Consider the following 14,887-nt stretch of genomic DNA (forward strand, 5'->3'; position numbering starts at 1 on the left):
GAACGTGCAGGTCACACGGTTCAGCTCCTGGAGCAAGCTGTGGCACTGCCACCCGGTGAGATGCGAAACTACATGGGATGAGTCCACCATGCAAAGCCAAAGCAACAGCAGAAAACAAAAAACAAAAGCAAGTTAAAGGCTCTTACTGTGCGACAAGCTCGTCAAAGTTTTCATCGGGGCAGTATTTGCGAGGACGGCCTCGTTGAATATGGCGGCCACGTTTAAACTCTTCATCATCAACTGTCCAAAAGGACCCACACTCATCCTCTACTCTGATAAAGCACTTATGCAGTGAGAGGTTGGTGCGAATGGCACCCTGGGGGAGGAGCAGCAGCAAAGGAGATGAAGGGGCAACAAAAGGAGACGGGGTTGGGGGCAGAACAGACATCCAATACAGGGAACAGGAAAAAGAAAATAAAATGCAATAAGCATAAGCAAATGGTTTGTGAGGGTTAATATGCATTGCCACCTAAAAGCTACTAGCATGTGATGCAACAAAGACTGGCAAGCAGGGCGGGGACTGGTGGGTATACGACAGGAGGGATGGAATGCTTTTTTGCTTCCCTTAACTGAGACAACGTGAAACCAGTTCTTGGGTCTAACACCATCTAGCAGCCAAAGCCTCTACGTTACACTTGTTAGCACAATCCAAGCTGGGCTGAGAAGTTCAAACGTGGTGGACGTACCCACTGATCTTTTGTGGCCTTCGTTTTTGGAACTCTACTTCATCCACTGTCCATACCGCCCCTTTAACGTTCTCTACTCGCACAAAACACTTGTGGAGACTAAGATTATGACGCACTGCATTCTGCAGCAAGTATAAAAGAGAGAACATTTACATTTTCTATGAGAAAAGACTCCAAAAACAGCAGTAAATTCAGCCTAACAGTCCACATCTGTAAAACCATCCCCAAGAGCTATAGTTACCACCCCCGTGGACAACCTTCTTGTGGTCAAGAGTGCCTTTTCCAAAAGCAAAGATAAAAAACAAAAACCATAAATTAATTGTACTTTGGCATTTTAGTCTAGTCTCGGATCATAGTGATCCAGAAGAAAAAAAAATTTAATATGCATATAAGCCCAAAATAGATTTCACAGTAAAAATCTGAAAATATTGTTCATGTGACTTCAAAATAAGGAAGTATGAGCAGCATACAACTGTCCCTTTAAACTCACTGACCTCCCATAAAAGGGCAGCTTGTTTCTATTTTTTAAACCAGGAAAGATGAAGACGCAATTATTATTATTCAATACATTTTGTTCTTGTTCTTTTTGTTTGTTAAAGTTTTGTCTTTAAAATCGTCTATGGGTTTTCTCAGATTAATTAAGAAGAAGTCTAAATTGGATTTCACCATTGAGAGTGTCCCTCCTGGGGCTGACTGGAGCGGGGGTCGGGGGTGAAAGAACCCCCGAAGGATCAGCATCCATCATCAAGGTATGCCTTACCTTCCGGAATCTACACAGAAGTTGGCCCTTACTATGGGCAAGTACCTTAATTAACTGAGAAGATGCCAAAGGAACATGAGTAGAATCATTCTCAATGGGAAAATGATGATATTCCAACACTGACGTTTCTACAGACACGTTTCTTTCTTACGGCTAAAACCAGTCACTGCTGCCCGTCCCTCAGCGAGAGCCTTGACACCTATAGAACTCTATCAGAGAGGAGGGTCCCAGTGAGGGGCGGAGAGCTCTCAACAGCTCTCCCTTGAATGTCAGGGAAACCCACAGCCTTTCAGTGCAGCGATCATGTGGCCTCATTTCTCTAGTCCTCCTGTTGCACTTACTGATCTAGACACAGAATTAGACATGAGGACATTACGAAGAGACCATGTCATTTACTCAAAACCTTCTTCTTATAGGGAATATATAGGTGACACACGGGCGTGAGAAGCTGGTGGGCATCAGGCCTCATGAACACTGCCCACAGCCCTTAACTCCAATACCACGGCTGCGGCTCAGACACTGTGCCCCTCCGCTTCTACTACCTGCAACGTCCCTCTCTAAAGTATCCTGCAAATGATAAATCTTAATAATCACCACTGGTGACTCTGAGGAGTCAAATGAGATAATGATGGATTTTTTCTTTTCTGATATGGAATGTTTAGAAGATAATGAGGCTAGTTTTATTACACGGCCTGATGAACTTGCTCACAAGGAGCGTCCACAGGACAAATTCTCAAGGAGCCTTGGAGAATGTCAGTGTAATGGGGGCAGGTGCACGCACCCAGCTGATTGCAAAAGGAACCCTGGTTCAGGGAGAGGTCTGAGAGTCTTGCATCAAAAACAAAACAAACAAAAAAAAACACATAACAAAACAAAAACCTCTGAAAAATGTTTGACATGTTATAACTGTACTTGGTAAGACAACTTTTTTGCATATAAATTGTAGTCTGGTCTCTAAATAAACATATTTTTCAAGGATGCTAAGCATCTACTGTTATCACCTAGAACAACACTGAGGAAGTTGAAATAAATAAATAAACCCACATTTCCTTAAAAAACAACCCAGACAGAGCCTGGACACACATAGGAGACCTAAGTGGGAAAGAGTCAACATCTCTCCTCACCCCAGTCATTTGTGTGGCTGGAATTGAGCAGGTCTAAAAAGCCATGTCTGCAGAAAGGACTGCTTCAGGTCAGTGCAACCACAGAGCCAGGTCAGCAAAGATGTAAAGTCAAAAGTTAAGTTTTGTTTTTAATGATGTTGCACATCTAAGCAAAAGCAACAAAAAAAAATCAAGTTTCCCCAAAAGCTGAGTCAGCTCTTTTCGCTGGTCACTTTCTCTGGGCATTTCATCTTTTGTCTAAGACCATAATACAAATAAGGACACGGAGAGAAAATTATACGTATTGATGGGTCATTAAGTACTAGGAATATTTATATAAACATCACTTTTTCCTATAGTTTGCAAAAATGAAAAAGTTAACTCTAAAGATCTGAGCTTAAATATCATATTCACAACTGATACTTATTTTTAAATGTGATTATTTGCTATTTATCAAAGGTAATTTGAAGAAAATGTCTGCTTCAGGCTACACTTCCTAAATTTAGAAAAGCATTCATAGCTAAACATCCTTTGTATTTTACCTCCCAAGACAGGCGGAGGGAGAGGGCAGAATTTTGAACACAGGTTCCCTTCAGCACCCATGAGTCTTAATGGAAATAATAAAGATGACTTGGGCCACACTAGATATCCAGGGCTCTGTAAACTTGAAGAATTAATTCTATGGTTACAAATATTTTCTTTTATAATGCTAATTTATCAAGATTGTAACGGAGGTAATATGATTTCTGTTTTTGCTTGTGTTTTTCTCTCATAAAATTAAGAAAGTAGCAAGGAAGACATTTATTTCAAGCAAAGCAAGTTTTCCTTTCTCCCCATAATAAATCTCTATCATATTTTAAACAATGACATGTAAAATATCCTATAATATTTCCATTTTAAATATACCTAAATGTTTTGATATTTAGGGATTATAAGAACTATAGGTAGTACAAATGCCAAAAAAACAAAGAAACCCCCAAACACTAACAAAACAACAACCCACAAATATCATGTTATATGTGTCTTTTTCTATAGCAAAAATATTAGAGACCAAGAAATTGAAAGTGGGAAGTCTAAAATTTTGTGAGGGCTTAATCTAACACAACTTAATAAATACTAATGGCATCTATGAACCAACTGCTGAACTGAAAATGAGGTATGTCATATGACTTCATGCTTTGTTTAGGGGTATCCACATGGACCTATGGAATTAGACCTGTTTTAAAGCAAATGGGGTTATGGTGAAGTTACATAATTCAGAAGTTATTTTGCTTTTCCAGAGTATCTATGAATCTCTAATGGACAGTCTCTTGACTTAAAAAACAAAAAAATTTAATAAAGAATATATTGTGTTCTCCTGCAATAGCTCCCACGTATAGTGCTAGTACTTGGATTGCAAACTTCCTCCAGTAGCTGGGTTAAGATGTTATCCAACCAATGAACGTTATGTCAAGTTTGTCTGGTCATTTCTCCAGATCCGTAATGGCATTAAAAAAAAGTCATCTATGCAACTCTGTAAATACTGGTGGTGCCTAAAGACCTAAAGGCATGAAGTTTGTATAGGTAATAGGACAACCTCAGAATGTGGGCAACAGTGTCCCCTGCTCCTTCTCCCTACATATTCCAACCAGAGGGAGATGCTCTCATTGGCTGGTCCATCCGACCCTCGGATGCACTGTGATGGGAGTCTTCCATCCCAGGATTTCAACCACAACGGAACTATTTCCTCAATCAAATTAGATTCTCTCAGTGGACCCAAACAATGTAAATGTAACTTACAACAACTGCATTTTTTCAACAACAAACTCTTCTATAAATGGCAAGAAGCAAGACTAAACAGGCCTGCGAGAAGGCTTACCTTCCACGTGGCCGCGTTGCGGCGGAAGTAAGCAAACATTCGTGTGAACCAGTTATAGATCTCGTTTAGTGTCAGCTGCTTTTCCGGAGACTCGAGAATGGCCTGGGAAGCCAAAATAACAGAGAAAGATAATTTATGACCAAATCAGCAGAATCGTCATTATACAGTTTCTTGAAAATATAAAATAACCATGATTCAGAGCTAAATCCTAAGAAAGGTTTTTAAAATGATCTAAGATTAATGGTTGTATTTAACAGTTCAATAGCAAAATTCAAAATGAAATTATGTAATTGTTTTGAGTTTTTATTTCTGTTTCTCTACAGAAATATTAATTTATTAGTCATTCATAAAGCAGAATCAAAGAGAAATGCAAAACATTTCACTAGCTGATTAAAGCTCAGTAATTATTTAGAGCTCAGATTAATTCTGGGATCAGAGATTACTGTGGCTTGTGATAATTGACTTGCCATCTTTAAACAGGCTCATTTTCACTGTTGTGTGAAATGAATTTCCTAATAATCACATCGTATTGTAATACTCAATCAAAAGCAATTATGTTATATATTGCAGTTTTAAAAAACCTTATAGACCAGGTTTTAGCATGCCTGCATACTAAGCGGTTTTAAATCTACTTCATCAGTATGATACCTCCATGGACACATACACCTTTTGATATAATTTCATATACTGTGTTATTTACTTACCTGCCTAATTAAAGATGCATATGTGAATGGTGGTCTAACTTCTGCATTCTTATAAAATTCTTGGTTCTGCGCAATATCTGCTAAATAAGAACATTGTCCTGTTAATTGTCTCTTTTAAAAAAGAAGCTGGTCTACAAGAATAGCATATTGCAATTCTGCACGAGGCAACAATGGAGTCTCTACCTGAAGAAATGGGCACGTTGTATTTGTCCGAGTACCGCCTGCGGATGGGCCCCACCGTGTGCATGCTGGTGGTGGTGATGACGGAGGGGCCTTGGGTGGCGGGCGTGAGGGGGGCGGTCGGGGTGGTTGGAGTATGAGGTAAGCTCTGCGGAGAGGCCTCTGGCGCGGACTTGGAGAGCGTGACACTGGACACCAGGTTCAGCTGTGAGGAAAAGACAACTCTGAACGCCCTTCAGGAACCCGGGCCGCCGGGCCGCATCAGGCAGCAGGACCACGGGTGCCTGGCTCGTCTATTTCTCTCAGTAGGTGTTTCTGATCAACTGCAGCGTGCGGTGATTTCCATGGAAACAGGTCACCTAGGAGTTGGCTGGGATGCGCTGGGGGCCCCCGAGCTCCTCACCAGGACTGTGCGGTGTGCGGCACAGTGAGGAACTGCCTCTACTCACTTTTTAATAAAAACTTTAACTTTCACGAGTTTGACTATAAATAGCCAGGTATAACCCGGGCTGCCATGCTGCACGGCCCAGGGACAGGCTGCTGCGCTTCGGGATGGAGATCTGGGGTGGGAACACGCAGGCACCTCTGTGGGCGGAGGCACAGCCCTGCGCCGCGGGGTGGCGTTCTGGCAGCCGGCACGGACGGCCTTCGAAGGCCTTGTGTGTCATCTCCACTCCTCTCTCACATACAGGCTGGGATGCATTCCTTTAGTAAGAATATGCCTCTGAGACGGAACTGTAAGATTTCTCCTTTTCCCCTGCAAGTGTCCAACGTTCACTAATATCGTACTGGAGCAACCTCCTGCATCAAGTAAGACAGTGAATACTACTTATGTGAAGCAATCTAGAGGAAATCAATAGAACTGTTTGATTCTTTCTTTGTCTCTATCACTTTCACCTTGAAGTACTTCTCTTATGAATACCGGACAAACAGGCTTAACCTCCTTTTCCAAAAATTCTTACAGAAATATTAAATCTGGCTGTGCTGAAGAACTTGATCATTTTCAACGTATTTATTACAGTTTACACAGAACTGCTAGTCAGACACATACAGTTGGCCCACACCCAAGAAACTTCAGCCGAGCAGGCTTACTTGGTAACGTTTTCTCAAACCATTATTTCGAATCACATGACAAAATGAGCCTGCTTCACCATCACAGCAGTCCTAGCGCACGGCACTGCTTGTGGAAGGTATTCAAGATGAGATTCCTCTGAGGTCCTAACCAAAGAACTTATGAAAAGAGGAGTTTCAATTCACTGAGACGACTCAACCTTGCTCACATTCTAGCAATGAAAAAGGCCACGAGAAACTTCTGTCTAATATGTTTAGAGTAATTCCATAAAAAGAAAATAAGTCTGAAGAAAAGAAAGAGCAAGTCGCCTTGGGAAGATACTAACGGAAACGTGAACGTGGTGTTGGGAACTGAATGCTGGCTGCAAGCTTTCAGCTGTGCTGCTTTTCCATCCCCTTTCCTGCAAGTACTGACTCAGCCAAACGAAGACCCCCACCCGCAAGGCAACCCTAGGCTGGGAGGAGCGAGCTGTGGAGACTGCCTGCCCCGACAGCCCCGGGCAAGCTGGTAATGCTGCCAGGTGCTTTTGGATTCGTGCTGGAAACCTGACTTCTTGACACACATTTGCAGACTAAGTGCTTGCAGTTTGAGGGGGCAGCCCTGGGGGGGAGCAGGAGGGAGGCTGGGTGACCCCCTCTCCGCAGCAGACCTTCATCACTGGCCACGGGCACACACTGTAGCATCAGCCCAACCCAAGGGTCGGAAATCAGGGCACGAAGGCTGCGGCTGACCCATACACAGCTCTCACTGCCGAGGCGCTGCGCCGAAGCACACCGGAACGCCGTGAGCCACGGGCGCCCTGGCTCAGCCACGTGGTCCTACCTGCCCCTGTGTTGGTCTCACTTAATTTTCTTACCGGCACTAATACTTGAGATATTATTACTCATATTTTAAAGATAAGCAAACTGAGGCTCATGAGAGATTAAATAACTTGCCCAAATTCACAACCTGGACCCAAGGTCAAACAGGCATTTGTGATTTACTGAGAAAAAGAAGCACTAACCAGTTTCATTTTTCTGCAGGCTCGGCTTGGGAAGGGCTGCAGGGGCTAGCTGTCCTCCCTGCTTCTACACGACAGACAGTAACCACTGCTGAGCACTTGGAACTGAACTGACAAAAGCAGGAAGCGAGCAGGTGACTGCTGCCCAGGAGCTCGCTGCCCCGCATGAAGGCACCTCCAAGGGTAGGGCGGCGCCACCCGCACCTGCCCCGGACGCTCCTCTCCCGCTTCTCTCCGCACTTCGCCAACATTACCCCAAACACGTGACTTTCTTAAACTGTGACAACATTTTAATGTAAACACAACATCCTTGAAAAATATGTGTGCTCCTTCCCAGTTTTGGGAAAATATCTCCAAGTCCACTGGGTTCTAGTCTAATTGTCCAAACCCAAACTCATGTATGTAAACATTCCGGAAGGCACACATCTCCGGGTGCTCACATCCGGGAGTGAGACAGGGCACATGGAGCGACGCCCCAAAATGTGAAAAGAATTGGACTCTTGCAGCTTTTGCAAAGGTCTCAACACTTGGACTGTTTCTACCAAGAAAACAGTGGTGAAACATTAAAGCCCTCCAGGCTAGCACAAGCCACAAGGAAAACAGTGCAGCAGAATTTTCGGGAGGCGTCTGAACATCAGGAGCAAGTGGAAGTAGACGCTTCGCCAGAGGAGGGCAGCGAGGGGCGTCCCAGGCGTGACAAATGACACTGGGTCCACACCCACTGCTGGGCTGTCTCTAACAAGCCACAGAGGAAGCATCCAATCCAGGCTAATTACCAGATAAAAATGTATTGTAAGGACTCTAATTAGGAGACGCGGACGGAGGTGATCTAATGATTAAATGCCGCATCGAGCGACCTGCCATCAGTGTGCAGTGCTGCAGGACGGCCCTGGAATATTTTGTAGAAACAGTCATTTTATTTCGAGGAGGGGAGGCCGTCATATTTGTAACGATGGCTATGAGGTAAACTAATTAAACACGGTTCCTGGAGGAAGAGGGTGGCTGAGAGCAGCTGTGGCCATTCCAACGCCGGTGCCAAGTCTCAACAGAGCGGCTGCAGTCGAGTGGAAAATGTCTGTCTGACCTCTGCCCTTGCTATTAATTTGCAGGAAAACTAATGACACATATACATATTCCCACAAAATTGTTCTAATTGCTAATTTGCCGAAGGAGCCAAGATTCCAAATTAGACACGACTGCAGCCTGTGAGGGAGAGAACAGACGCTGTGGGCTGCAGACACAGGGCTCCGCCTCGCCAGAGCCTCTGACGGCTGAACCAACAAGTTAATGAAACGTCAGCCTTGTCAACCGCAGCAGAAGTTTCTTAACTTTTCAACTGTTGTCTGATGCTCACATGCTCGTCTCAAGAGGAGAAGCCATCTTGGGGGGACAGTCACGAGGGCAGATAAGCGCACGAGGGCAGGGTTCAAACAGGCTGCGCTCCCGCCTGCGCAGGAAGGTCATCTGAGCACCGAGGACCAAAACTTCTTCACAGGCTCAGCACAGAGAGCGCATGGGGAACAGTATGGGTTTTGCCATCATCTTGAAATCGCCCTCTTAATTGTCAACTATTAAATCTTAACATAATGCTCAACTGGAATGAGAGCATCTGCACCTCGTGTTTCTGACGGCAGTTACGGTTTCAAAGGGCACTTTTTCTGGGGCCCGGAGCAGGAAGGAGTTGGACTGGGAGGGTTTCTTTTCCTATTTTTCTTATTGTGTTCATTTTCTATTTAAAAAGAAGTTGCTATGTTTAGAGAAGTTAGTAATGCTGGTATTTTCTCCATGGCAAGTTTCCATCATGTGATGATTTGGGCAAAGATAATCTCTTTGAAACTCTGGCCAAAAGTTAAATTCCTATGTCACTTAGAAGTGCTGTAGGGCTTTATTTTTTACGTTTCTGGGTGCTCTCGGCCGTCGCTGCAGGCTGTCCTGGGAACCCCAGCCGCTGTTGGAACTGTCTCAGCTACCTCATAGTCTGCCTAGCCCTTTTGCAGAAAATCAATCTTTACTTTTTTAAACAGTAACCTCGTCTCTCTTTAAAGATGATGAGTCATTCACATTAAAAACAAAGAAAAAAATGAACAAGCCGCTGAAGCAAAGCCGGACAGAGACAGACTTGTCGAGTCTCCCATCAGGACTCATCGGTATTTTTGTTTATGCTCTTGTCTCACAGGAGAGCAGACTCTGAGAACAAAAGACAAACCTGAAACCAAAACACAAGGGACCTTGCTGCTTTGTGGGGCTTCCAGGCCCCAGAACTCAGTTTTTCTGCTGCTGGGTTTACTGGCCTGAGCAGGGCAAGCCCGGCACGGAGTTTCTGTGCATGGATCCCCGTGTCCTTCAGAGAAGGCTTCCTGAGGCTGGAGGGCCCCCCAGGCTGGGGGAGGCGGGGACGGGTGGCAGCGGAGGCTTCTGTTCCCAGCACTTGCCTTCCTCTGGCAGCTCGGCCAGGCCCTGGTACCACGTTAACGTGGGGGCTGGAGGAGCTGGAGTCACTGACCCACACTGGAGAGCCGTTCGGAGCGCGGGAGGGACGCAGTGAGGAGGTGCAGAGCGAGGCCTGCCTGTGCTGCTGTCCCACACACAGCCTGGCTGCGGGCCCAAGGCTGGGCCGCTTCTCTCAGAGCTAAAAGACCCCCTTCAGACAGGAGAGCTCCACTTTCATAGCAGCTAAAACTCTTTCTAGCAGCCCTACCTGCCATGGCTAGAGGAAAAGAGAATGCGTACGAAGGAAGATCCAACCCCGCATGCACTTCAAACACCCCTTCCTCTGGGTGTTCCAGAACATCTCATGGAGGACATGCGCTGCCCTGCGGTGAGCCCCGCAGCTCGGATGGCGCCCTGACGCCAGTGCCTCTCTGTGCCCAGGGTCAGGCAGGATGGCTTACAGTGTCAGCAAAGTCTTCCGAAATACCCGGACAACTTAGTCAGTTGTGACACACACTTCTTTCCCACCACATGTGCTCACCCGCCGGGACCGCGCTGCTGTGGGACGCACGCCCCTTCCACCAGGGCCAGCTGCCCACCAGCAAGGGATGCAATGCCGCTGCTGGCTGCTCCTCAACTCCCTGCACGCTGCTCCTCACCCCTGCCCTCCCTCACACACAGGCACGCGCCCCCTCTCAGCCCCAGGAAACGCCATCTATGAGTTGATGTAAGAACAATCCAAGAAGCGCCGGCAGTTCCCCTGACGGAGTGGAATGGGGACTGGTTGGAAGACACTTACCACCAAAACGGTGCGTAGTGAGAAGCAGCGCTTACAGCAAAGCATTCTACCACTCAGTCACTAAGAATTTAAACATAAACACCAAGTTCCTTTCAAACAGAAATGGAAAGAAAACTCATAAACTTACTGGCAAGGCTATCATGTGAAAGTCCCCATCTATGGTTAGATTTGAACACTGATGATTGCTTATTTCAAATCAAAGATTCAGGAAGAAGACGCATCTGAACATACACTGTGTTTTCTATTATTTAAGGTGAAATAAATTAATTACCGGGCAAAGGGACTGTTTGCACATTAGACTTGCTCATCGGATAGCTCTGTGTCACCGAAGTGGGAAAAGCAAGGGTTTGCTATGTGCCTGTGCTTTTTTTCTTTTTGGGGTCAAGGAAGTAAAAACTTGTGCAAAACACGACACGTCTACCTTTTATAATTAATTTCCCAATGCCTCGCCTATACATATTCAATAATTCCCGATTTATAAGACGGTATCTATAATGAAATTTTCTATTTTCCAATAAATGAAAAGAAGGCAGGTTCACTCCAGCGACAGTGTCACACAATATCTGCTTGTCAGGCACCAATTTTTACTTCTTACATGTAAGTTAAAGGATAAGGAATTTATAATGCTGCCTGTGAAGGGAACCACTTTTCATACACAAATGTGATCTTTTTATTTTTCAAAGGGTAATACAACAGTACATTTACATAAACTAATCCAAACAATCTGTGTGTTTGACAATGGCAAGCCTCACACAGACGCCTATTGTTGGTTTACATCTTGGAGCTCTTTATACTGGCTTGTAGCGCTGCTCGAGCTGTCAAAGGTTTGACTTGGACTCTAAATAAATGGTTATGGAAGTGCTGCGCGGCGATATTGGACTTCTTTGCAAAAGAAAACCTGCTGTGTATGAATTCAAAAGCTATTAATTTTTCAGTCAAAAATATTCGTGCCTATTTCTTTTAATAAAGAAATACTGTGCTGAGCTACTAAGAGATAATGTTGACTCGTGGTAGAGAATTTTCAATAGAGCAGTTAAAAATGAATTTAGTAGGAGGTCTGCTGTAGAGTTATAATTTTCTAGAATGTAACTTATTTTTTTAACACTAATCAAGGTGCACTTCCTTGTGCATTCCCCCAGGACTGCTCTTCCCTGTCTGCTGGCTGCTTACCACTGGTCCTCACGGAGTCCCAGGGCCTTCTGGGGCCTCCCTGGGCGCCTCCGCGGGGCCTGGGCTCCGGCAGTGCCATCTCTAGTTTGACCCTTCCTTCGCCCCCCAAGAAGCCTCATGATCCAGAATGAGTCCATTTCTGGAATCCAAACATTATTGTATCATTGTCTGTAAGTAGAAGATAATATCACTACCCCCCTTGTTGCTAGGGTTACAGACGCACCTCCATCCTAGGAGGAACCATTTCCCTCCAAATGGAACATAGGAACACTCTGAGTTGGAAGGTGATCATGTCCCTGGAGGAGTGGCCGGCCCACTGCAGGGTCTCACCATTTGCTTAGCTGAGTTCATGTCAGTCCTAGGATCCTTATTAAAAGGAGGGATTGAGCCCGCCCCTGCGGCTCAGTGGTTGAGTGTGAACCTATGAACCAGGAGGTCACAGTTTGATTCCCGGTCAGGGTACATGCCCGAGTTGCAGGCTCCACCCCAGTAGGGGGTGTGCAGGAGGCAGATCAATGCTTCTCTCTCATCATTGATGTTTCTATCTCTCCCTCTCTTTTCCTCTCTGAAATAAAAAAATATATTTTTTTTTAAAGAAGGGGGGATTGATAGAAATAGCAAGAATAGCACAGTTGACTACTGATTCCACCACATACTGAATGGCCTGTGCTTTCCCCCCTTTCCTTTTGGTAGCCTACATGCTCAGTCCTATAGCCACTGACTGCAAACTACATGGAAACTAAGGGCTCCTTCCAAGTAAAAATGGATGTGCAAAGTGTTTAATGATTTTATGTCCTATATCTCAGTAATGTGTTCTGTTTCAGACATTAATTTTGTCTGCCAACTGCGTCCTGGCAGGCTACCATATTTGCTGGTTAATAGTCTGACTCCGTTTTATTTCTATCACCATAAATCATACATATAGGGGTGTGTGTTTGCTTTATTTATAGAAAAAAATCAGTCCAAACAGATAAACCAATACTTTGCCATTATGCTGCATCATTGCATGTTGATTAAAATTGCTGGTACTAACTATAGATTGTCAACGCTCAATTAATTTTCACACAGTGACTCCGTACAAAATCAAATAAAGGCAGTGTACCTTTAAATTTTACAAATCTTAAAAATCAAGGAGCAAAGCAACTCTATTTTGATAATCAGTTGAAGGTACTAGGAGAGTTTTAGAAATACAAGAATATGAGAATTACAACCATTAAAGAGATCAATTTAGAATAAGGAACCAGGCCCAAGCCGGGAGCTGGGGAGACCACCCTGCCGTTGGATGGCACTTCCTGAGGTCAAGTGAAAGGGAAGAGGCAGGAAGCGGGACGCCTAGAGCTGAACGTAACTCAGGGCCGTGCTTGGTCTCTTGACTGGGAAGGAGTCCACGTCACCCTCCATGCTCCACAGTCTCACTCTAATACTCTGGCGGGTGCTTCCTTCCATTACACTCACACTCACCGCCTCTCAGCTTCCCTGGCTGCGAGGCCTCGGCCTCCGTAGTCTGTCTTCTCCCTGCATCACCTTTCAGAGTTTTTCTATTCTCTCCCAGTGAGTTCGCATAATCTATTTTAGCAGCTTAGTGTAGCGTCCACCATCTGTCCCAACAGGAGCTGGCTGCTCGGGCCTCAGGAGCCAGCACTGTGGCCACAGCACCCTGTATCTCCCTAGACACCTCTTCAGAACAGGTGACCAGAAGCAGCCAGCTCACCAGGCCTTCCCTCCGCCTGGGCTTGGGGTGGGGATGCAACGAGAAGGCTGCCACCTCCCCGCGTGCAGCTCAGTACTCACGGGCTGCGGGGCGGCTTTGGGCTCCGTGGACTTCACGTGCAGGTGGGTCATCATGGCTTGCAGGCGCTCTTTGTCTTTTGCGAGCTGGCAGGGAAAACAGGCTCTGTTATTTCTTTACATACAGATTTGAATACACTGTTACTATTACATATCATTATGTCCAAAACAATACACATTCCAAACTGAGCTATGGCACCATCACACATGACCAAGTATTTCCCTGCTTAATCATTCTGAAATCTCCGTGACCAGTGCCAAGCTCAAGTCTGAGGTGTCCGTGTGAGCTCCTCAGCACAAGATCCATTAGCCTTTAACTGGGAAGTTCCAGACCGGCTGGCACCAGGAGTCGCATGTGACACAGACAGCTCCAAGACAAAAGCGTGAATCATGCCTATTAACCAGCCTTATTCGGGAGGAAGCCGAGAGAAAACGAGCCAGGTAGCGAACACTCATCACCTCAGGTGCTGTTGCTGTGGGCGAACTCCCAGACAGACGGGGCACTGATGCCAAGGAGCCCCATCTCCCCTGGCAGGGCGGCCCGGACCAAGACTGGCCACAGTCTCACTGGCAGGGCAGACGCAGGGCCACAGCGTTACAGGTGCCCGTTTGCACATGAACGCAGAGTAAGCCTGCCCATCTACTCAGTAAGCAAGCACCTACACCCTGTGCTGGTCTCTCACCTTAACACACTGAAACCTCCTCCTCCTCCTCCAAAACATTACCTTCTGAGGCACAGAAGTTCCTAATCTGCTGTACGTGGCAGGGACTCAAAATACTGTTTTTTGGATGTTACTTGCTTTCTGCTTGCCTTGGACTGTGCTAACATGATATTTTTGATAGTTCAAGACAGCTGAGGATAGGGGACATGTAATAATTACCTCTGTGAAAGAAGTGGGAAATGTATCCCAAAAGATGATGGTATTGTTAATAGAACAGCTGTAGAATTTTGGGAAAATGCTTAAGGGATTGATGAGAGGGAGAAGAGAGAGGGAGAGGACAAAGAGAGAGGAAGAGGGAAGGAGGGAGGGAGAAACACAAAATTGAGGAGGGACTCATTCCTTCTATGTCACATAAGTAACCTTAAATCTTTTAAACATCAATCGTGTCTTATAAGTCTAGAGTTATTCCAAAATAACAATCAGGGGAGACATTTTTGGGTAAGGGTGTTTCTAAGGGAGAAAGTGCCCAGGAATGGGGAAGCAGAGGAGGGAAGGGTACACAGCAAGAGAGGAGAGGCCCCAGGAAACTGCTGGGTGCTGGCTGGCTCCGTCTGGGGCCTATCACATTGGATTTTTTTTCTTCTTATTCCCTTGTGGTTCAGGGAGGAATAAATG

At 45.5% G+C, this 14,887-nt stretch overlaps 1 protein-coding gene across 16 annotated transcripts in view; it reads right to left on the reverse strand.

Annotated features, from left to right (window-relative positions):
• The window catches only part of FOXP1 (forkhead box P1), a 305,369-nt gene that overhangs the window by 14,644 nt on the left and 275,838 nt on the right, over positions 1-14,887 (reverse strand). For 8 of the 16 annotated variants that reach the window (XM_014532393.1, XM_014532398.1, XM_014532391.1 and 5 more), the window contains 5 exons: positions 13,554-13,637; positions 5,295-5,496; positions 5,112-5,191; positions 4,408-4,509; positions 147-316 (listed from right to left, as the gene is read on the reverse strand). In XM_014532393.1, coding sequence (XP_014387879.1) covers positions 147-316; positions 4,408-4,509; positions 5,112-5,191; positions 5,295-5,496; positions 13,554-13,637 — 638 coding nt within the window. Of the gene's footprint in view, positions 1-146; positions 317-686; positions 809-4,407; positions 4,510-5,111; positions 5,192-5,294; positions 5,497-13,553; positions 13,638-14,887 lie in introns of those variants that run through there. The other 8 variants (XM_005885061.2, XM_014532401.1, XM_005885060.2 and 5 more) reach the window with 5 other exon arrangements.

This window comes from Myotis brandtii, unplaced genomic scaffold (assembly GCF_000412655.1).
Source record: "Myotis brandtii unplaced genomic scaffold, ASM41265v1 scaffold89, whole genome shotgun sequence".
Lineage (NCBI taxonomy): Eukaryota > Metazoa > Chordata > Mammalia > Chiroptera > Vespertilionidae > Myotis > Myotis brandtii.